Source organism: Urocitellus parryii, chromosome 3, assembly GCF_045843805.1.
Source record: "Urocitellus parryii isolate mUroPar1 chromosome 3, mUroPar1.hap1, whole genome shotgun sequence".
In the NCBI taxonomy this organism is placed as follows: Eukaryota; Metazoa; Chordata; class Mammalia; order Rodentia; family Sciuridae; genus Urocitellus; species Urocitellus parryii.
In genome coordinates this window covers 210,673,540-210,698,065 of record NC_135533.1, presented here as the reverse complement: position 1 = coordinate 210,698,065, position 24,526 = coordinate 210,673,540, and the positions used below count along the sequence as shown (strand labels likewise).

Genomic DNA, 24,526 nt, shown 5'->3' with positions numbered 1-24,526 from the left:
AAAGAGCAAGAGACACCAGCAGAACCCTTGTATAGGGCTGAAGCCATTCAAATGAGGCCAGGGGTCAGGTTTCAGGGGACAGTCTTGCTTTGGGGGTGTCTTGCTGTCAGCAGGTTGACTGACATCTAGGAAGGCCACGCCCATCCTAAGGGGAGCTAGTGTCACCTGCCCAAACAGAGGGGCACCGTGCGTTCAGTCAGCCCTGCACTCAGTGCTCATTGTCCACACACACACTGCCCAAGGCTGACTTGCCACGTCTCCACACTCTCATGTCATGGCTCAAGGCTGGGGGCGCTGGTTCCCACTGACAGCTCCTGACCATATGGTAGACCTAGTTCTAGTTTTTCCAGTTTATTTCTCCATACCGTTTCCATAATGGCTGTACAACTTACATTGCCACCAATGGTGAGGAAGATCTTCCCTTTGTCCGCATCCTCACCAGACAGAAGTAGGGTTCGGTTTTCATTTGCTTTTGTTTTTTTTTAATCCAGGGGCACTTAACCACTGAGACACGTCCCCAGCCCTATTTTGTATTTTACTTAGAGACAGGGTCTCCCTGAGTTGCTTAGACTCACTAAGTGGCTGAGGCTGGCTTTGAACTCACCATCCTCCTGCCTCAGCCTCCCAAAACACTGGTGTTACAGGTGTGCACCACGGGCTCCGGGCCGGAAGTAGGTTTAACAGCTGGGTCAATTCTCACTCAGAAGGTTCTTAGCACAATCTTTCAGAGCACATCGCAAAAACTCAGATGAAGCTCCATTTTTTGGAAGGACCAAGTTTTCCGAACCCAGTTCCTTCCTTCATCATTAGAAAAATGTCCTGCCGGGCTCAGGATGTAGCATAGTGATAGAGAGCTTGCCTAGCATGTGCAAGGCTCTGGGTTCCATCGATCCCCAGCAACACAACACGCACACACACAAAATGGGTGGAAGCTAATGCTGACCCACATTCCTGCAATGAGAGGAAACAGTGTTTGGAGGAAGGCCTGCATGGACCAAGGGAACCGTTCTGTCTCCATAAGGTGGGGACTGCAGACCTGGGCAGCACCAACAGGCACCATTTATATTGTTTTCTATGGGAATAGCGCCCCCTAGAGCTCTTCAAGGGAACAACTCCAGAATTGACCCTACCCGATACTGAGTCAAACCAGTGTAATTGGGCAGTTCAAGTTCACAAATAAGTCTTCCTTCTTTTTATTCAGAATACTGTGGATTCAATGGCTCTGCTGATTTCAATGGCTCAGGATTTTTTATAGAAGTTAAAAATACTTTCTGCAACCAACTGCAAGCCTGAGACAGCGTACTGCAAGTTTTCAGAGGTTGATAAAAAGGTGGATGGGTGTACTGTGTCCTTCTCTTTTTTTTTTTTTTTATGAGAGAGTGAGAGAGGAGAGAGAGAATTTTTAATATTTATTTTTTAGTTCTCAGCGGACACAACATCTTTGTTGGTATGTGGTGCTGAGGATCGAACCTGGGCCGCACGCATGCCAGGTGAGTGTGCTACCGCTTGAGCCACATCCCCAGCCCCACTGTGTCCTTCTCCAACCTTCATGCCCAGCTGGTGAATGGCCCCGGATCTGGGTCTCAGCACTCTGAGCCTCTAAGTGACGGGCTTGCTGGAACCAAGGGCATGGTGGCATGTGGATTACACCCAGCAAAAAACAAAGAGACACATGTCAGCACTTGAGTCATGGTCTGGGAGGCTGCCAGCAAATCTACTTGGGAAATTCACATTACAACAGGAGTTAAACGATGAGGAGACACACTTGGTTCAAATCTCACCTCTGCCACTTGTTCACTCAATGAGCTGAGGCAGGTGATACATCCCCTCTGGCCTCAGTTTTCTCATCTATAAAATGGGCATAAAATACAGTAGTACCACCTTTATCCATGGTTTTATTTTCCATGGCTTTAGTTACCTGAGGCCAACAACAATCCAAAAATATTAAACAGAAAATCCCCGAAACATTGCACAGATTTTTAAATTGCATGTCATTCTGAGTAGCATGATGCAACCTCACACAGTCCTATCCTGAATGTGAATCATCCCTTTGTCCAGTGTATACACAGTAAGTGCTCAATAAATGCTTGACCAACAAACAAATTAATTCAATGACCAACCTTCTGCATCTTCTGGTTATTATTGAAATCTTCTGCCTCATGATGAGAAGTCATTGCCCAATCAAGCTTTGAACATTTAATCTGTGAGGTTGGGACTATAGCAGCCTCTCCTATCTCTGCTACCCACCTGAGAGTCACTTAGTCATCTGGATTATCAGGTCAAATGTTGCAGTACAACAGTGCTTGTGTTCAAGTAACACTTATTTTACTTAATAATGGCCCTAACGTGCAAGCGTGGTGATGCTGGAGTTTCAATATGCCAAAGAGAAGCCTAAAAGTTCTGCCTGTAAGTAAAATGATGAAGGTTTATCATAGGTGCATAGATAAAGGGGAAAAATAGTATATGTAGGATTCAGTACTATCTGCAGCTTCAGGAAGTCAGTGGATCTTGGAACCTATTCGCTTGGATAAGACATTTTGACATTTTGGCTACTGCTATGTTGCTATAAACAAGGGGCATAGGGTGTACAGGTATTTGTTTCAGTACCTGTTGACAATTATTTTAGTTAAGAATTTTGCGTGCATATTCTCAGCTTCTGGGTATTTCTCCCTTTAAACGGATCATTCCATACTTAACCAGTCCCTTTCAAAAGATATTTATATTGTTTCCAATCATTCAACAACTCAAACTAGTTTTAAGGGCTGGTGTTGGCAGAACAATATCCTGCTGCCTATTTTGTAAATAAAAAGTTTAATGCCGCAAAACACATTTTATTGCAACATAGCCACACCTGTTTATTTACATGGTTTCTTTTTAATTTTTCTTTAGTTGTAGAGGGACACAATGCCTTTATTTTATTTATTTAAATTTATGTAGTGCTGAGGATGGAACCCAGTGCCCCACACATGCCAGGCAAGTGCTCTATCACTGAGCCACAACCCCAGCCCCCCGATTTATATTTACATGTTTTCTATGGCTACTCTGGCTGCATCTTGACACACATGGTATAGCCTGCAGAGCCAAACTGTTTATACTTGGCACCGTCCAGAAAAAGTTTACCAACTTTTGACCTATACGCATTTAAATAAATCTGTAGTAGAAATTCCCAGGACAAAGCCTGCTCACAAGCTTTAAACTGTTCCCATTGCAGTTATCATAGGTCCTCCAGAGACGTGAGAGGTGCAAAAATCCCTGGAAGCTGTTTAGGAGATTTTCAAGGGTGCTACACTGAGACCCCCGTGGAGGAGCCTTGACATTCCTGGGACCAGCCGCCTGGCTAAAGCAGGAAATTCTGGACAGCGCCCCTCATGCTAACAAGAGCAGAAGCCCCTCAAGAAGCTCACCCTCATCCATTGGACTGGCTGCCACTTACTTGCTGCTACCCGGACCCTCGTCAGGACACCGTTCCTCCTGGCTACCAGCCCCCCACCTCTGCAGGGTCCACACCCTGAGGCCCTCTGCTCTGTGTGGCTCACGGCTGCCTGGGCTACCTTGGGGGTGAGTATTTTGAATATTATCAAGGATCTCTTGGTACTCCACGATTTCGCTCCTCTCCTTTCCAGAAGCCAAAAGTAGCTGGGTCAAAGGAGTAGAAATGCCTGATCTTTTGTAGTAACAATGAGATTCTGGGAGAACAGTGAGTGTCCCAATAGGACAGGGGCCTCCAGGTCACCCCTCAGTGCCTCTCAAACTGCAGAACCTCAGCATCGAGAGCATAAGTCAGAATAGGAGTATGCAGAAGCAAATGGAATTTTTTTAAAAGTCTAGTTAAAAAAATCCTTGATTATGAAAATGCTCTTTCCTTTTCCACTTGGCAGCAGTGTTGGCCATTATCATCTTTTACTGTCCCATCAAAGACTTCCATTTGGTGCTGCCGTCTGGTGACGCTTTTGTACCCATTTCCCTTGAAGGATGAGGTGCATGGCCTGGCCACTCCCAGAGCAAATGACTGATGCCAAGGGTCTGTCCAAGCCTCAGAAAAGAGAGGCACCTTTGTGTGCTCCAGACCTTTCTGTTGGCTGATGGGTTCTGATGTGTCACCTTCTTTCCCAATGATTGTTAGCAAAATAACCCAAGCCACAAAATTCCCTTTGTCAGGTATGGATCCGGTTTTGTGGCACCTCAACACAAACATCGCTGCTGCAAATTTGACATGAGCAATCCACCAGCTGAATCGAAGTGAAAACTTAGGTGTCGTTTTTGTTGAATGCACTTGGGCCCCAGTCCATCACAATACACGATTTTCTTTTCAGGGGAGGGGTTTACCCCGGATTGAACTCAGGGGCACTCAACCACTGAGCCACATCCCCAACCCTATTTTGTATTTTATTTAGAGACAGAGTCTCCCTGAGTTGCTTAGAGTCTTGCCATCACTGAGCCTGGCTTTGAACTTGCGATCCTCCTGTCTCAGCTGGGATTACAGGCGTGCACCACCACGCCGGGCAATACATGAATTTAAGGAAAGTCTGCAGACCAACATGGGTTACTGACATAAATGCCCTGTGTGGAAACGTGTATTTTTATTTGAGACATTCCATTTTCTTGGAAATCATGCTTTTTAAAAAGATCTAAAATATAAAGGAGCCAGGCCCAGTGTTGCAGGTCTGTAATCCCAGGGACCGAGGAGGCTGTCAGGAGAATCACAAGCTCCATGCCAGCTTCAGTGACTTAGCAAAAGGAAACAGACATCACTTTCATAATTAAGGATTTTTTTTAAGAGAGAGAGAGAGAGAGAGAGAGAGAATTTTTTAATATTTATTTTTTAGTTTTCGGTGGACACAACATCTTTATTTTATTTTATGTGGTGCTGAAGATCAAACCCAGCGCCCTGCGCATGCCAGGCGAGTGCAGTACCGCTTGAGCCACATCCCCAGCGCAAGGAATTATTTTTTACTAGATTAAAAAAAAACCATTTGTTTTTCCATGTTTACCTAAGCAAATCGGTGATACCCTACCTCAAAATAAAAAGGGCTGTGGTGTATTTCAATGGTAAAACACCATAGGTTCCATTTCCAGTATCAAGAAAAAGATAGAAGACCAAGCATGTGGAGAAATAAGCATCTCAGCACATCTTAAGTTCTGTTAGTAAAGATACATTGGAGGCTGAGGCTGTAGATCAGTGGTAGAGGGCTTGCCTAGTGTGTGTTGGGGGCCTTGGGGTCCAATCTCCAGCAAAGGGAAAGAATGATACATTGGAGTGGCTCTTCTATTATTTCTACAATAGCATTTAAAGATCCTCCTAATACTTTTGTAGTGACACTCCAAAGATACCGTTTTCTAGAATCTGAACTGCTACAAACAAATTGTTCTGGTTTCCTCCACGCTTTTTGCCAAATGTCTTGCATTTGTAATTTGCCAGATGCCTGCACAATCCCTCGGTAGTCATCAATTCAGTGGGTGTGCACTGGGATCTGGAGCCCGCGGTGCAGGAGAGTTGTCTCGGCTTGGTTTCTTTAGGCTGACCAACCAAGCGGTAGCTCTGGATGGCCAGGGCATAGCTGCCTATGTTTGGCGGGGAGACACCAGAGTCTGGGCGCCACACTGCCTGGCCAGGGCCCAAAGGGGCTTGCAGAGGCGCCCCAGCAGCGGCACTTTACTGCCGCGTTCCCGCTGATCGCCGCCAGGGGACGCAAGAGGCCGGGAGCTGAGGGACCGCTTTGCAGCGATTCCGGGGCGGGGCCGCACGGGGGCGGGGCTTAGAGGGAAGGGGCTGGCCGGGGCGGGGCCTCTGAGGGGCGGGGCCTCCCGCCGCTCGCTCAATCCTCCTTTCCGGCCAGTTTCCTCCTCTCCCTGCTCCGACGTCCAGTCCTTGCGGCCCTCTGCCATCCTTTGCACCGCCACTTCACCCACGCTCCTCTGCGTCCCCCTCCTTTCCACTCTCCTTTGCACCTGCCTCCCCGTTTCCGGCCTCGAGCCCCCTCTTCGCGGGCTTTAAACCCACTTTCCCAGGCCTTCTTTGCACCCTACACGTTCGCAGGTTCCTTTGCACCCCCTCCCCCCATTCTCGTGCCCTCAACCCCTAGTTCAGGCTCATTTCAGATGATCTTTCAGAGAAAGGCGTGGGCCAGGGCGGAGACAGTGACTCCTCCACGAACATCTAGTCCAGTTCCACGTTCAAGAATCGGAAGACTTGACAAAGGAACATGGAAGTAGCTAAAGTGTAAATTGTTTCTGCCTTTTTGAGCCGCACCCTTCCCCAAACCCAGCCACCCAGGACCTGGACACAGATACACTCCAGCCCAGGGCAGGACAGAAAGGGACCACCTGGGGTAGGATGTCTCTGGACCGGGATGGGGAAGCCAGGTGGACTAGGTGCTGCAGGAGCTGCTTTCTGTGCACATGCAGAAATGCCACTACATCTCTGTCATCATCAAGAAAAGGCAGTGACCTGTGGCACAGCGCTCAAGGGCAACTGAGCAGAGCAGACCTCAAAGGGGTTCTGTGCTTCACAGGTTCCTGCCTTCATGTCACCCTTGAGACTTCAAAGCTCAGCCTTCATCCTGCTTCCTGTGAGGCCTCAGGCAGAATCCTTGGCCTCTCAGGCCTTGGAGAAGAACGGGTGAAGCATGGGCAGGGCCTCGGAGGGCCCAGGGACTTGCACCTTGATCCCTGAACTGTGTGTAGTCTCTTGATTCATTCATTCCACTGGTGGTTTCTTGAGTACCTACTGAACCAGGCTTTGGGGACACAGTTGTGAATAGGACATCCAGATGCCTGTTCTTCTGGAGACCCCAGTCTACTGCGGATGTCAATGACACAATGGTCTGTGTTGAGCACTTTACCCAGAGGACCCTGGTGGCATCCGATGGGTGGGGGGTGCCAAAGAGGAACAGCATGGCTTTTTGTCCAATCCCAGTGTGGCTGTTTGGAGAATGAGAAGCCAACAAGGGACAGCATGGGGAACCTGTTTCCCTGATACTGTGAGCCTTGCTCCAGCTTCTGATTGTGATGTGACAAAGGCTTATGACTGAGGCGGGGCAGCTGCCAGGCAGCCCTGGGAGATGATGGGGCAGCCAGGAAACAGAGGGGCAGAGTAAGTGAACTCCGTGCCCCTACCCCAGTCCTCTGACATCTTGGGAAACAGTAGCCCAGGGGTGTAGGAAGATGCTGACTTAAATGTCCCGGGCACCCCAGTCTGGCCAACATGGCTGAAATACACACTCCATATTCTTCCTTGAAGAAAACGTTATCTTTACTGAATGGCTTCGTGACTGTAAGTATGTCACAACTCAGGCCCTGGGACTTTTCAGCCCTTCCTCCATGTCCAGGTCCCTGAAAGACAGAAATAAGTTGATCCAAATTGGCATTCGGATCTGTGATCCCCGGGGAAGCAGGAGAGATGTAGGGCAGGCTGTTGGGGAGCTGGCACGTTGGAAACAGGTGAAGCCTTGGATCGACTCGGAGCTGGTGAAATTAGCACAGATGCACGTGATCTTGGGGACCGCAATCTGTGATGAAAGGGCTCAGCTCTGAACCCAATCCTGCAGAAAATACATTTTTTTTTTTGGAGGGGGGAAGACCAGGAGGGAATGATTAATTTCTTTTCATTCTCTCCTTTTTTGGTGCTGGGGATTGAAGCCAGGACCTCATGCATGCTAAGCACACACGACCACTGAGCTACACCCGAGCCCCTTATTTTCTTGATCTTTCAATTTTTTCAAAACATTTTTTCTTACTGTAAAATAACCCAAAGTGTGCATTGTTAGAAAAGTAATTGTGTTCATTGTAAAATAGGGTAAAGAAAAGTTGCCAAGAAGGAGAAGCAAATTAGATATCACATCTCATCTTGACAACGGTATTGTAATATTTTGATGGGAATTCAATGCATCAATGCATTTGAAAGGCTTAGCCTGTCAGGGAGTTGTCATTCTAGAAATACCATCATCATCTTTAAATCCTTCCAGGCTTTTCCATATACCTTTAAAAAAAACAGTAGACAAACATGTAACATTGCTTTACAATCCACCTTAAAACATCAACAAAAACAAACAAAAAACGGCATATTAAGGGGTTGGAGATGTAGCTCATTGGTAGAGCACCTCCCTAGAATGAGCAAGGCAGACAAAAAGAAAACACCTGAAAGCACACGCCAGTGTGGCACACTCCAGTGGTTCAGGAGGCTGAGGCAAGAGGATTGCAAGTTCAAAGCCAGCCTCAGCAACTTAGTGAGGCCTGTATCTAAATAAAATATTTAAAAGGACTAGGGGGCTGGGGATATAGCTCATTGGTAGAGTTCTTGCCTCACATGCACAAGGCCCTGGGTTCAATCCCCAGCACCACCAAAAAAAAAGGGGGGGCTAGGGACGTGACTCAGTGGGTAAGCGCCCCCATGTTCAATCCCTGGTATAAATATATTAAAACAGCTTTCTGTGTCAGTCAATATGCTCATACAACAGGGTCAGTAAGCCACACCCTGGCCTCCTATAAAGTGCTTTTGGGGCACAGCCATACTGCTTACCTTGTAGATTGTGTGCAGATTGCTCCTTTCAAATGACATGAGCAGAACTGAGTAGTTTTAAAAGACATATTAAGACCTGCCAGGGCCATCATATCTGTGGGTTCTCAGAAACAAATTGCCCATCCCTGTCCTACAACATAACGATCCAGGATCCCAAAGCACGATTCCACCATGATTCACTCACCCCATCTGAGGTGCTGGTTGCTTCAGTTATTTTAATTTTCTATTTCCATTAAAAACACTGTAACAAATATCTCTGTGTCTCTTGAGACACATCTATGACTATTTTCCTTATGCTGGGTATCTAGGAATGGAATTTCTAGATAAAGCCTTAAAAGGTAAAAATTTTAGGGCTGGGTTGTGGCTTAGTGGAAGAGCACTTGCCTAGCATGTGTGAGGCACTAGGTTCGATTCTCAGCACTACGTATCAATAAATAAAATAAAAGTCCACTGATAACTCAAAGAATATTTTTAAAAAAAGATAAAAAATTTAAGGTTGTAAGTATGAATTACAGAGTTTCTTTCTACCTCTCTCCCCAACCACAAAGTGTGTTGCCTGGTGACAACTCATGAAAATCTTTCTACATCATCACCAGCTCTGAGTATTGTCATTTTTAAAAACATGTTTGCTGCTTTTATTGGCCTGTGTTTCCTTCTATCCAATCTGAGGAAAAGTTTTATCTGTATGCACCTCAAGGACCACTCCCCCCACCGTTCTTATTTCTGTTCTAAAGGTGTCTGGCATCATCCTCATTGGCCTGGGCCTCAATGTCAAGTATGGAGAGGCCACCCTGACGAGGGTGCTTGGATTGTCATCTGTGTACCTCTTTCACTTTGGTTACCTGTGCCTGGTCATAGGCTGCATCACGGTCCTGCTTGGCCTCGCGGGGTGGTATGGAGCTACGAAAGAAAGCAGAAGCACTCTCTTTTTTGTAAGTTGGATCGGCGGCACACAGACCCCAAATGGCCGGTGCCATGTACAAATCCTTCATTGCCTGTCTGACAAACGCCGTTGCTCAGTGTCCCCGATTTCAACTGTGTTTGGGATGTCTTGCTTCATGGCCACAGAGGCACCCATCTTTCCCTTTAGGATGTACCTTGTCCTGAATTCCTCCCATCTCCAAGGCTGTAAATTTTATTTTTCTTAAAAAAAAATCTTGCTTTCTCATTTTTAGTTATTTAGAGTTTGTATGTGTGGTGTGAGGTAGGGATCTGATTTCACACACACACACCCCAGTGAGATACTGTCCCATGCATTGAGTGGCCCAGGCAGTCTTCCCTGACACACTTGGATCCGTTCTGCTGTGTTCTGTTGGTCCGTGTGCCTGTCTTTTGCTGACAGAGCGCCATTGTAATCCCCACACCTGTACAAGTTTATGGCGTAGGGACATTCCAGGTTTGATTGTGCAGACGGCATGCCACTCCTTCGCACAGCCAGCCTTGACTTAGCATCTCTCCAGATGCCGGCTCTCAGCTTTCCCATTCCCACTTCATCTCGGATGCGCCCCTAGAAGTCCATCTGAGCAGATTGTCCCCCCTAGGTTTAATCTGTCGCTAGCATATTGCTCTCCTTCTTCCACTGCATGACTGCAAAACACTGGTTATTTTGTTTTGGGAATTTTCAGGGAGATGCTTGGTCTAGTCGCTTCTCAGAGCACAGATAACTGTTAGAAGCACCCCTGGGCCTCGCTAAGATGGGCCTCTCAATTCCTTCCTTCCTTCTTTCCTTATCTTCTCCCCTCCCTCCCTCCCTCCCTCCTTCCTTCTTCCTTCTTCCAGTGCTGGGATTTGAACCCAGGTCCTCCCTGCATGCTAGCTCTACCACTGAGCCACACTCCCAGCTCCCCGTTTCCTCTCAATGACCTCATTCCACAAATCAACAGGCTCCGCGCCTGCAAAATTTCATTTTCGCTCCATAGTGAAGAGGCAGGCACTGTTTTAGCCTTTGTTTGACTTGAAAGCATTCCAGCTCCTCTGTTTTCCACCCCCACTAACCTATCCGTAAATTCCATTAGCTTTACCCACAGGATATGTCCCTGTCCTTCGAAAGCCTCCCGAGACTTCACTTTGGGGTGGCGTCGGATGGCCTCAACGCCAAGGCTCCAACGCGCCCTCTGGTGGCCGAGGGCGGAACAGCGTGTGGGGGCGAGGAGGCTAGACCCTGCCGCGGGGACGGACGAAGGGCGGGTTCCAAAGGTGGAGCCAGGAGGACTTGGAGACCCCCAGTGTCTGTCATCTGGACGCCTCCGCCACCCAGAGGCAGACACATTATTCGTTGTTACCAGCTGGTACTTGTGTCATTTAGCAGGGCTCCTGCAGCTGCTAAGTCCTGCACCTGTGTAGGCTTCATGGACTGTGGAAACCAGGACTCGTGTCCACTGTGCTTTCCTGCCTCTCCTTGTCAAGGCCAGAGAAGCCCTGCCTGTGGCCAGTCCGGCGACTCAAAGCATGGGTTATCAAATAGATGTTTAATCATAGCAGCAATAATAACAGTGGGTACCGATGGGAATAGATGGGTGGGAAGCCAGGAGCTGAGCTTACTTGACCCCCGGGTGTCCTCAAGGTGGGTTACAGACCCCAGTGAAGCCCCCTGAGCTGGCCCCACTGCCACTTGTACCAATAGGGAAACGCAAAGCCCAAAGGAGAAAGGGGGTTCTCTGAGATGAGGGACAGCAGGCATTTCCCATGGCTCTCTACCAGGCCTGTGAATTTTATCAGAAAGTTAATTCAGCAAATGTTACTTCCCCGGGGCTCCAACTGACCTGGCATCAGCAACTTCCCTGAGTCCTGGTCTAAAATTTGTCACCCTTGCACCCCCCTCCAGTGCTGGGGATGGAACCCAGGGCCTCCCACGTGCCAGGCAAGCACTCTACCATGAGTTACCTGGCCCCCCGGCCTCTTCAAGTTTTTTTATTTTTTAACCTTTACACCTATATTTTTAGTTGTAGATGAACACAATACCTTTATTTTGTTTATCTATTTTTATGTGGTGCTGAGGATGGAACCCAGTGCTTCACACGGGGGAGGCAAGAGCTCTAGCGCTGAGCCACAACCCCAGCGCCCACGACATTGTTTTGAGACAGGATCTGCACTCAGTTGCTCAGGCGGGCCTCGAACTTACGGTTCTCCTGCCTCAGCTTCCAAGTAGATGGGTTTACAGACGCGAGCCAAGGTGCCCGGCGGATCCTTTCCTTGCGCCCCTGCCTCTCCCCTGAGCTTGCCCTCTGCGCAGCCCGCTTTAAGTTCTCCTCTTCAGCCTTCCCAAAAGGGGGTCCAGCTAGCAGCTCCCCCAAATGCCCCACTGCTAGCATCCCACCAGCCTCCCATCCCCCACCCACGTGTGAATTCTTCCAAACCGGAGCGTGAGAGAGGTCTGGGATGGGAGGTGGGTGGGGGCACACAGCCCCCCGGATGTGGCAGAAGAGGCTCCCAGCCCCACGTTGTCCCCGTCTGCCTTCCAGTGTTTCCTGCTCATGATTATCATCCTCATCCTGGAAATCACGGCGGCTGCGGTGGTCCTCGCTCTCTTCCGCATGGTGAGTCCCGAGTGGCTTCTCCTGCTCCATTTCTGAATGGAACAGAAAAGGAGAGAAGCCCCGCCTCCTGGGGCACCCACACTGGGTACCGGCCCCTAGCTGGCAGAGATCCGCTGATGGAGGGATTTGTGGGTCCCTTGGACGGGACGTGCCTCCAGAGATGAGGCGCAAAGTCAAAAATTTCCCTTCCTAAAGGTCACAAGAAACTGCCAAGATCATTTCAGACCAGGTCTCCTGTGTTTGGTGCAGGGAAAGAGGGAGATGGGAATAAAGCACTCCTTGATGGGTTTTGAAAAAATGTTCAGAACAGAGGATTATTTTGCAAAACTCCTCAAAATAACAAAAGCTTGGGCACGTGCACCCCACAGTCTTGTTTCTGGAAATTGCCCAAGGATTTATTTGCTTAGGCGCAGAGTGACATATGTCATACCGGGGTGTGCAAAAGATTGCCAACAGCTAGGCGCAGGGGTGCGGGCCTGTAATCGTAGCTGCTCTCAGGCTGATGCAGAAGCATTGCAAACTCGAGACCAGTCTGGACAATTTAGCCAGTACCACACCAGGGCTTGTGACACTGGAGACTGAACACACAGCGAGATTGCAAACAGCCCAGGGGCTTAGGTGAGTTACAAGACATCCACATACTGAAGTCCGGTGCTCCCAGAAACAAGGAAGGGAGGCCGCTGTCTGTGCCCGAGATGGGAGGTTCTCTAGGACAGAACACTGTCTTCATTAGCAGTCCCCCAGGAAGACTCAAAGGCATGTGGTTTATTGAGAGGCGATACCAGGAAGCACTTACAGGAGACAGGAGAAGTAAAGTGGGAAAGGAAAAACAGCCCATAAAAATGACACTGTGGGCCCCTGGGCTTGGTCCTGCTAGGGATGTCTGGGACACAAGGTAGAACCTGCATCTAAGTTATTTCACTCCAGGGGCGAGGGAGCCGGAGTATTGATCCACCAGCTCCATTCAGCCGCTGGTGCTGGGCAGGCGGCTCACAGGGAGCCTAGTCAAAGAGGCCACCAAGAACCCGCCCTTGCTGACAGTTGGAGGCCTGACCAGTGTGCCCAGAAATGACAGGGCACCGAGAACACCTGCTACTCTTGTTAGAGCAGCCAGATGCAGAACAGTGACAGCAGTTTCAAACCAGGAGAAAAATAATGAAAATATCCTCGGCTTTGACACACATCCAATATCTCTTTGGGGACACAGGAAACAGGAATAGTCATCGACATGAAGTGGGAGGAACTCTGGCTGGGAGAAAGAGGTGGGAGGTAGACACTTTTCATGATCTCCCCTTCTGGGCTTTGTCAGTTTTGAAGACGGGACTGGATCGCCTCTTTTGGGGGGAAAAGAAAAAAAAAAGTAAACCTTTATTTAAATCATCAAAAAATTAAGTTTCTCCCCTCACATGTGCCGAGAGGGATTTGGTTGGTGAGGATGAGACTCGCTTCTTGAATCAAGTTAGAGCCAAGCTGTGGGCGTAGCAGCTTGTGGGCGATTGGAAAGAGCAGATGATTCAAGTTCATTAGTGATGGGTACAACCAGATGCGCGTGGCTGCAGACCCACGCTCTGCCGTGTGTCCCCCTGCCCAACGGGCACCGTGACAGCCTGAATGTGTCCCCCTCTAGCACAGACCCACGAACCAAGGGTAAGAAAAGAGCAGACCCCCCCCTCTCCTCTCTACCCACAAGAACAAGCCCCCTCACGGGCCACCCTTGCTCTATTTGTGTGCTAATTGTCTCTGGTCTCATCTGCAAGGTTCGAGAAGTGGCCTTGGAGCACACCTTCATGACTCTGAGGAAGAATTACAGAGGTTACAACGAGCCAGATGACTATTCTGAACAGTGGAACTTGGTCATGGAGAAGGTGAGGTTCTCTTTAAAAAAAAAAAAAATTGTGGTAAAATGTAGGCTACATAAAATTCACCATTTTTGAGCATCTAGGTCAGTGGCATGAAAGTCCATTCAATTCCGTCCCTCTCCAGAACTTTCCATCTTCCCAAGCTGAAACTCAGTCCTCGTTAAACACAGACTCCCCATTCTCCCTCCCCACCAGCACCCTCCCCACCCCCCATTCTACTTTCTGCTTTCTGGTGATTCTGGGGACTTCCTGGGAGTGGCACCATGCAGGGTTCTCACCTTCTGTGACTGGCTTATTTTTCGGAACATAATTTTAAAGTTCATTCATAACTGTGTCAGAATTTCCTTTTCAAGGCCAAATCAATTTGTTTATCCATTCATCTATCAGTGGACACTCAGGCCACTCCTGCCTTCTGGCTGCCAGGAATAAAGGCCATCACCGACACAGTGGTACAGGTATCTGTCCAAGTCCCTGCTTTTACCTAGAAATGGAGTTGCTGGATCATATGGCAATTCTTTGTTTCATTAATTAATTTATTTTTCCACCAGGGGCATTGTGCATGCTAGACAAGTGCCAAACCCCCAGCTCTTTTTATTTTTTATTTTGACACAGAAGTTTGCTAAGTGGCTGAGGCTGGCCTTGAACTTGCAATCCTCCTGCCTTAGCCTTCCGAGGTGCTGGGATTCTAGGTGCTGTGCCTGGCACTGTGGCTAATTTCTTGAGGAATTACCAGACTCCGCCACAGCAGCCACGCGTTTTCATTCCTACCAGCAACACACATGGAATCCAATTTCTGGGCATCCTTGCCAACACTTGCTGGGCAACATATTCTAAGTTGTTGTTGTTGTTGTTTTTAATGAATATATGATCATGATCCCAATAGGCATGAGGTGGTGAGACTCCCATCTTGTCCCTTGGTATTTAAGGAGCAGACAGGCCTGTCATCTAAGTTCTTGGGCCAGGTGGCTGAGGAAAGTCTCTGGAAGGGAAAAGCCATCACCTGTTTCAGGTGGCACTTTATTTTATTTTATTTTTTTGGTGGTGCTGGGGATTGAACCCAGGGCCTTGCCTTCGAGGCTCTACCAACTGAGCTATATCCCCAGCCCTCAGGTTGCATTTTACATCTAAGTCAAGTGCAGGAGCTGACAGTCAAGGTCAGGCTGTGGAGCAGGTGTGGAATGGGCTTGTCCACCTCCCAGCTTTGGCTTTTCAAACTTGAGATGGTGGAAGATGCCTCTAGTCCATTCATCCAATCCTTGGACTAATATTCAATGAGGATCTATTATGTGCCAGGCACTGACTGGGGCTCTGGGTACACAATAAGTCATTTTAAAAATCCTGTTCTGTTCATGATACTTGAATGGGGAGATGGACAAGAAAACAATAAGAAACAGTATCAAGGGTGATAAGTTGCATTTAAAAAAGCGAGGAAGGAAATGGATTGTAGCTCAGTGGTAGAGCACCTGCCTGGCATGTGTAAGGCACTGGGTTCAATTCTCAGCCCCATATATAAATAAATAAATAAAGGTCTATCAACAACTTAAAATATATATTTAAAAAAAAAAGTGCTAACATTCATCCAAGGTTTGGATCAGTGGCACCAACAGACTTGATGCAAGGTTGCTGCAAACCTTCAATTTGTTTAACAAACAAACAAACAGTGTCTGTTAAGCACAATAAAGTAAGACACAATACATTTAGTCATTCTCGTTATCTGGAGATGATTTAAATTATACAGGAGGATGTGTGTAGGTTCTATGTAAACTGCCCTATTGTATATAAGGTACTTGAGCATCTGTGGATCTTAGTACCTCTCAGTGGGGTGGGGTGGCGGGAACCACCTCTCTCCTAGAGATACCAAGGGACGACTCTACTGAGAGATGGAGGGGCTCTTTGTTATAGCCACATAACTGAGCCCAGCCTGACTGATCCAGGTTAGAAAGGGTGGTCAGGACAAGCTTTCCTGAGAAGGGACCTTTGAACAGAGACCTGAATGAAGTAAAGGAGGGAACTAGCAGATATTTGAAGGAAGAGCATTCCAAAAAAAAAAAAAGGGGGGAACAGCCTATGCAAGCCCTGGAGGCTGGGGCTCGCTAGGAGTCTTTGAGGAACAGTGAAGAAATCAGAATGGCTGGAGCCCAGTGAGTAAAGGGGAGGTGGTGAGGAGGCGGGCTGTGCAGGGCCTCGGCCTCAGAGACAGGGAAGGCTCCGAGCTGCCACCGGTGGTGTCGCGGCATTCAGCAGATTGCCCTGGACTGTGATTTGTGGTGGTGACCGCGATGTCTACTGTTGTTATTGTTTTATTATTTGAAGGAGAGTCTTCAGTATCTCCTCTTCTGCTCTCTGTGCAGTTAAAGTGCTGTGGGGTGAATAACTACACGGATTTTTCTGGCTCTTCCTTTGAAATGTCAACTGGTCACACCTACCCAAGGGGCTGCTGCGTATCCATAGGAGCTGCAGCCTGTGACGGGCACACAGTGTCCAAAGATGTCATCCACCAGAAGGTAACTCAAGTTTCAATTGTGTTGCTTCCACAGGCCCAAAGGGCTGGTGACTTTTCTCTCCGGTGGTACTGGGGGTGGAACCCAAGGGAGTGCTACCACTGGAACACACCCCCGGTCCTTCTGATTGTATTTTGAGACAGGGTTTCACTAAATTACTTGCCCAGGCTGGCCTCAAACTTGTGGTCCTCCTGCCTCAGCCTCCTGAGTAGTTGGGATCACAGGGGTGTGTCACATTTCCCAGGCTGCTGGCTGTTGACTTTCTAAAAATTGCTTATTTGTGGGGACCCTAGCAAAGGGGATGAGGGAGAGAGAATCAACATTCATTGAGTGTTCGGTCCCCCCCCCTTTTCTTTTTGGTGCCAGGGATTGAACCCAGGGGTACTTAACCTCTGAATAACATCCCCAGCCCTTTTTATTTAGACACAGGGTCTCACTGAGTTGCTGAGGCTGGCTTTGAACTTGAGATCCTCCTTCCTTAGGCTCCTGAACCACCGGGCGTGCTCCACCGTGTCAGGTTCAACTCCTTTTAATAGAAGAATCTGGAGGAGCATATTACTCAGTTTTCGTTGCTGTAACAAAATATCTGAGATAATCAGTTTAAAAAGAGGAATGGTTTATTCTGGCTCACACTTTCAGAGGTTTCAGTCTTGGTCAATTGGCCCCATTATTTTTTGGCCTGTAGCAAGGGAGCACACACCATGGCGAGAATGTGTGGCAGAGAAGGCCTGTTCACCTCGTGGATGGATGAAAAAGAGAGAGGAAAAGATCAGGTCCCACAGTCCCCTTCAAGGAAGCCCGCCCCCCATGACCTAAAGACTCCCATTAGGCCCCGCCTCTTAATGGTTCCATCATCTTCCAATAGTGCCACATGGGAGCAAGACTATAACACATGGGTTTTGAAGAATGTTCTAGATCCAAACTATAGCAGGAGGTTCAAGTTACCTTTTCCACTTCATAGGGGAGATTGAGGTCCAGGAAGGGAATGTGACCAGTTCAAGGCCACATGGCTTTGACAAAGTTGGGATCTGAATCCACATCATCTCAAGTCTGGGGCATTTTGCCTGCTCTACAGAAAGCTGAAGCTGCAGAGTCATGATAAAAATATGATAATCCTAGTGATAGTATTGGCCAGCCATGTGACCAAGCCCTCACTGAGGCATATATATATATATATCTTGGCACTGTTAGTTATTTCTGAGTGCACTTTACATATGAATGGAAGGGCTTTGTTACATATGTAATCAGCACCTTCTCAGCCCTTCACATGGATTTTCTCACTCATCTCTCACAATAACCTCATGAGATGTGAGTATGATAGTTTTTTGTTGTTTTGTTTTATAGATGAGGAAACTGAGGCTCAGAGAGGTTAGGAGACCAGACAAAGTGGGGGGCCTCGCACCTGTTAGGTGAGCACTCAACCCCTGGGCCACACCCCAGCCTAATCACATCACCTCTCCAGCTGAAGATCACACCCTTTTTTGTTTTGTGGATTAAGGAAACTGAGGTACAGAGGGACCAGTAGTCAGGGGTGGTGCACCTGGATTTCAAACCCCACCCTCAGATCCCCCCTAACTTTTGCCACAGGGGGACAAACATGGGGCCCTTCTTTAAGGGAGGAAATAAGAATCATCCATCCATCCATCCATCCATCCAACCACCCATCCACACCAATGGCTCCTGCTATGAGCCAGGAGAATCAGCTGGGCTGACTGCCAGGCTGGGGCCTCAGAGGTAGACTTGGGGCCACACGCTGGCCACTGGACTCTGAGCCACCTGCCTCTCACATCCTCTCCTCCCATTTTCTTCCCTCCTCACCCCACTGCAGCCACAGTGGTGTTCTCACTCCTGCTCAAAAAACATCAGGCACTGTCCTGCCTCAGGGCCTTTGTACATGCTGTTCCTTCTGCCTGGAATGCTGTCCCCCCAGATATCTTCCTCTGTCATCTCTTTCCACTCTGTGTTCAAACGCCCCTTCCAGGTGAGGCTGTTCCCGACCTCTATATTAAAAGGATCCCCCTCCCAACCATCACACTGTCCCCATGCCCTGCTTCAGTGGCCTCCTGGCATTTGTAGCCACTGGACAGCATCATCAAGTTGCTTGTCACCCCTGTTGAAATGTCAGCCCCACGAACGCAGGAATTTTATGTCTTTTGTATACCGCTGTGTTGTCAGTGTCCAGGTCAGTTCCTGGCACACAGTAGGCACTTAATAAATACCTACTATTGAAAGATGGGGTGCTGGGCAGGGACAACTGCAAGCTCAAGGAAGCTCAGTCCTCCAAAGGCAAGACATTCCAGGGGCCTTGAAAGGGAGCGCTAGTGACAGCAGAGAAGGAAGGGTAAACCCCTCCTCCACCTCTGGGTGACCTGCCCTGCCCCCTACTGTGTTCTCCTGACCCCTCTGAGCCTCATAAAATGAGAGCACCCACCTCTCGAGGTTATGTGAGAGATGAATGAGAAGATACATATAAAGGGCTGAGAAGGTGCTGAATACATAGGTAATAAAGCCCTTCTGTTCTTATGTAAAGAGCACTCAGAAATAACTAACAGGAGCTGGAGGCATAGCTCAATGAGACTCAGGGTGCAATCTTTGGCACCATGAAGAAGAAAAAAAAGAAGAGAAAAATCAAAAGGAAAGGCAAAGAAGGAAGGAAGGAAAGAAGGAAGGATGGAAAGAAGGAAGGAAGGAAGGAAAGTTGGTTCTTTGCTTTCATGTAGATTCTTTGTTTTACTCCCCACAAAAAAATCTCTCAAGGCAGAATCTGTCAGTGCCGTTTATTGATGGGATAGCAGAGGCACAAAGAGGTGGAATGACCTCTCCAAGGTCACACAGCTCTATTCTAGGACAAGTGGCCACAGGTAATCACAGCAGTTGAACACGGTGAAGCCCACACAGGAGGCCAGGGAAGATGCTGGGCTGGAGGGGGACATCAGAGGGGGAAGGAGCCAAGGCGCTAAGGATCTGTCCCCCTCTCCTCTCAAGAGGCATGTGAGCCACCGAGGAGTGGTGGGATGGAGGCCCAGAGTCCGGGTCCCTAACCGGCTCCTCCCTGCTTTGGTATTTGCACCCCCAGGGCTGTTTCCACAAGCTCCTGAAGATAACCCAGACCCAGAGCTTTACCCTGAGTGGGTTCTCCCTGGGGGCAGCAGTGATACAGGTAAGACCCGACCTCTCTGGAGGTCCCTCCCCACCCTCCCCGCCCCGTACTGAGGGTTGAACTCAGGGATGCTTTACCACAAAGCCACATCCCAGCCCTTTTTATTTATTTTGAGAGGGGCTTCACTAAATTGCTCAGGGCCTTGCTCAGTTGCTGAGGTTGACTTTGAACTTGTGATCTCCCTGCCTCAGCCTCCCATGTTGCTGGGATTCCAGGCGTGCGCCATCATGAGGGACCACATCAAGCCCCTAAGGTGGCTGAACACTGTTCTCATCAAGGGTGGGAGGGGCCGTAGTAGGGAACAAAGGACGAAAATCTCTCCCAGGTGGAGCTGACGGTCACATGACTATTTCTGTTGGATACTGGCTGCAGGCTGGGACATAGCGCAGTGGTAGATCTTGTTTAGCGTGTGCGGACCCGGGGTTCCATCCCCAGCACTGCAAAAACAAGACAAAAGGCAAGAAAGAAAAAGAAAATTCACTCTAAGGGGGACGTCATGGGAGCGCTGGGGCCTCCCCCCTGATGTGGGAGAGGAAGAACACTAGCTCATTCTGGGACGTGTCTTCTTGACCTCTTTCCTGGTGGGCGTCTCATGGGGTCAAGAGCGGAGACCCTGGACTTGGCCCTGGGTGCACCACTCACTAGCTGTATGAGGCCGTGGCCTCCTCTCATGGGTTGGGAGGCACCGATGAGGTGAAATTCAAAGGCTTTGCATGATGCCCTGCATGAACTGATTCCAGAAGGTTCTCCTCTCAGTTCTAGAGAGACCTTGTCCTGTGTGTCACAAGGCAGTGGCTGTAAGGGGATGTATACACCACACTTCACTGGAGAGGCCTGAAGGCCGCTCACCGTGGAGACACTGTGTACAAGGGCTGTTCTCACTCCTGAGCCCTGTCTGCAGAGCTCTTTGACATGGACAATCGTCCTCGTCTGTTTTCTATTGCTAGCTAAGAATCCTTAAGGCTGGATATTAGGGTTTGGATCTGGAATGTCCCCCAGAGGCCCTTGTGGTAAAGGATTGGTACCAGTCTGTGCTATTACTGGGAGATGATGACCGTCAATGTGTGGGCCCTCCCCTGGTGCAGTGGAGCATGCCTCTGATTCCAGTGGCCAGGGGAGGATGAGGCAGGAGGGTGGTAAGTTCAAGGCCAGCCTCAGGAACTTAACGAGACCCTGTCTCAAAATAAAAAAATAAAAAGAGCTGGGGATGTGGCTCAGTGGTTAAACCCCCTGGATTCAATCCCCAGTACTCCCCGCTTAAAAAAATTGTATTAACTGAGAAGAAGTAGAAATCTGATTTCGCCAAGTCGTGTGTGTGTGTGTGTGTGTGTGTGTGTGTGTGTGTGTGTGGTGGGGGCGTTTGTTACTGGGGATCAAATCCAGAGCCATTCACATTCTGAGCATGTGCTGTAATCCTGAGGGACACCCCCAGCCCAGGTATGATTTTTTTAAAAGAAGTAAATAGAAATTTTGGAATCAACAAATACAATTAAAATGAAAATTTCACTATAGGGATTCAGTAACAAATTTAATTTGGCAGCAGAAAGTATCAGTGAACTTGAAGCTGGATCAACTGAAATTATTTAGTCTGAGGAACAGAAAGAAAATTAACAGAGCCTCAGGGCCTATGGGACACCATCAAAAAGGCCAACATATGTGCACCAGGAGTCCCCGAAGGGGAGAAGAAAAAGGTGGCAACCAGACAGTCTCCACATTAAGAATCTATGATCCAAGAAGTTGGATGAACTCCAAGTAGAACAGGCTCCCAGAGATCCACACCTACACACTGCAGTAAGAAGGCAGGATGGGAGGCGCACCTCAGGGGTAGAGCGTGTGCTTAGCATGAGTGAAGCCCTGGGTTCAACCCTGAGTGTCCAAAACAGAACACAAACAAAAATCCAAGCAAAACCAAAGAAAGAAAGAGGGTCACAACTCATTTGTCATGAGAAACTATGGACTGCATATTTAAATGCTAAAAGAAATTCTGTCAACTAAGAATTCAATAACCAGCAAAATTACCCTTCACAAATGATGGAGAACTTAAGACAGTCCTAGGTCAACCAAAACCAAGGAAAACAGTCACAGCAGACCCGCCCCATAGAAATCCTAAAGGGTATCCCCAAGTCCAAAATGAAGGACAAAAGATACTGATCTGTTAAGTCCCAAGTTGTGATTCTGTGACTATTTCAAAGACATTGACACAAGTTCATTAAAAGAGGTGGGAAATAACAACCTCATACTTGTGTATATTATTATGTCAATTATATCATTATAATTATATTACTCTATGTTATATAATTATATATCCATAATGACATATTATATTTAAAATTTTGTACGTGTTCCATATCTTGAACAATGAAACCAAATAGGTTAATATGAATCCTCTCCCCAGAATAAAAATTAGAAAAACAATGTAAAAGTATTTTTTACTCAATGTTGTCTACTTGTACTTAATTTAAAAGACAACTGCAGCTGAGCATGGTGGTGGGCACCTATAGTCCAATTAATCAGGAGGCTAAAGTAGGAGGATCACTTGTGCCCAGGAATTCAGGGACAGACTTGGCAATATAACAACACCTTCTGTCAAAAATTTAATTAATCAATCAATTAATTAAAAAGACAATTGTGGGGACTGGAGTTGTGGCTCAGTGGTTGAGCACTTGCCTTGCCCATATGAAGCACTGGGTTCGATCCTCAGCACCACATAAAAATAAATAAAGGTATTATGTCCATCTGCAATAAAAAATTTTAAAAAAGACAACTGTGTCTTTTTTAAATTATGCTAATATACTTGTATATAAATAGTCCATTTGTATAAAAATAATACTATAAAAGAAGATAGAATAAGGCTACAAAGGAGCATGTATTTTGTATGTTATTAGTTTGTCACAAATCCAAACTACATTGCAAAAATTAAGATTTTAACTGTAATCCCTAAGGCAACCACTAAGAAATAATTTTAAAATATTGTAAAATAAGTGAGGGAATTAAAATAGTACATTAGAATATATCTAATGTAAAAGAAGTTCATGATGAAAGACTAGAAAGCCAAACCACAGGGCACATGAAAACAAATTATAAAGTAGCAGATAGATATCCTACTTTATCAGCAATTCCATTAAATGTAAAAGGACTAAACATTCTGATCAAAGACAAGAGATGGGAAGGATGGATTTAAAAACCTGATCCATCTATATTCAGTGTACAAGAAACACTTGAGATTCAAAGTCACAAATGTTTTGAAAGTAAAAGGGTGGGAAAAAGATGTACCATGTCAACAGTACCCTATATATAACATAGAGCTGCATGGCTACACTAATATCAGACCCCAAAAAGTTACTAGAGACAAAAAGGGACATTTCATAATGATAAAAGGGTCAATGCTTATGAAAGTCATTATAAATACAAACATTATATATATATATATATATATATATATATATATACACACACACACACACACACAAGTGTAAAACAAACAAAAAAAGACATTAATATAAACACACATGCACCTCAAAATGGAACTCCAAAATAAATGACGCAAAAACTGGTGGAACTGATGGGGGAGGTTGGAGATTTTTATGCCACACTTTTAATGATGGGTAGAACAACTAGGAAGAAGATCCACAAGAAACCAGGAGGGGCCGTCTGTCCACAGAGTGTATGTAGGAGGCTCAGGATGGGCAGAAGACAGGGGGTCAAAGAAACGCCCAGCCCCACCTCTCCTGCCCTCCCCTCTCTCCTGCCTGGGCTTCTAATGGCCAAACCTTCAGGAAGTCAGAGGCCGAAGAGCCTGGAAATCGGGAATCCGAAGAGCACACATAAGATCTGAGCCAAGTAAAGGCTCCGTGACTCCCAGGCACCATGACAAGGCCTGCGCCCTGTACCCGCTGCTGGGTCCCGGTGTCAACGGGACCAAGGCGGCTTTAACTGGGCCCAGACAGGCCTGCGGGCCCCGGTAAACTTCCGCCTCGGGAGGTTCCCCCTGCTCCCTGACTCCAGTTGGGGCCGGTTTCGGGTCCCCAGCCGGACCCCAGTGTTTCTCTGCTCTCCATTCCAGTTGCCGGGAATCCTCGCCACCCTGCTGCTCTTCATCAAGCTGGGCTGACACACAACCCTGGAGAAGACGGGAAACGTGGGCCCGCCTGGCTTCTGGAGATTGGGACTCATTTTTATTTCTCTGTGGCCCTCACTGCTTTCGGGAGCAAGATTGATAATAAAGAATTCAGAAAACCCCATCCATCCCGACTCTTCTCCTCAGGGCCGATTCTCACACCAGCTAACGATGACTTTAGCTTGAAATAACCCGAACCGGATGGGGTAAGAGTCCTTTTATTGTTACCATAGTGAAAAGCCCGAGGTGGGTACTTTAAAGAAGAGAATTCTATTTAGCTTCGTCTGGGAGCCAGAAAGTCCAAACAGCCTAGTGCCAGCTCTGGTGAGGGTTTCCTTGGCTTTATTACCTTAGGACAGATGGAACCACAGTGCTAGGAGCTGAATAAACGAGGGAAAGATTATGTAGACGGACAGGAAGCCAGGTTAAAGGGGTGGAGCCAGGCTTGAGATCTCCCACTAGGCCCCACCTCTTAAAGGACCATCACACTGCTCAAAGCATCACACTGCTCAAAGCACCACCCTGTTGACACAGCTCCTGGCGTAGGAGCCTTTGGAGCACAAACCACATTCAAACTATAGCAGATGTCACGTCCTCCTTTCTCCCACAATTTTCCTGTTTACTCTGTGAAAAAATCTGGAACATTCATAGTAGTCAAGAGACTCAGTCCAAAGAAACCCCCAAAGAATCAATGTCATAACAGTTTTAACATATTTGTTTTATTTATCCTTTTTTTCTTTAATTTATTTTTATGTTTATTATTTATTTTTGTGGTACTAGGGATTGAACCCAGGGACAATCTACCACTGTGCTACATCCTTAGCCCTTTTTATCT

General features: G+C 47.5%; 1 protein-coding gene across 2 annotated transcripts; it reads left to right on the top strand.

Annotated features, from left to right (window-relative positions):
• Window positions 1–7,204: 7,204 nt before the first annotated feature.
• Tspan16 (tetraspanin 16) lies at window positions 7,205–23,685 on the top strand. Of its 2 annotated transcripts, XM_026399855.2 has the most exons (7): window positions 7,205–7,273; window positions 9,253–9,450; window positions 11,980–12,054; window positions 13,812–13,919; window positions 16,265–16,417; window positions 19,491–19,574; window positions 23,638–23,685. In XM_026399855.2, the coding sequence occupies exons 1-7, from the start codon at window positions 7,205–7,207 to the stop codon at window positions 23,683–23,685; spliced, it is 735 nt and encodes a 244-aa protein (XP_026255640.1). The 2 variants fall into 2 exon arrangements, with proteins under 2 accessions (XP_026255640.1, XP_026255641.1); XM_026399856.2 differs by lacking the exon at window positions 11,980–12,054.
• The last annotated feature ends 841 nt before the right edge of the window (window positions 23,686–24,526 follow it).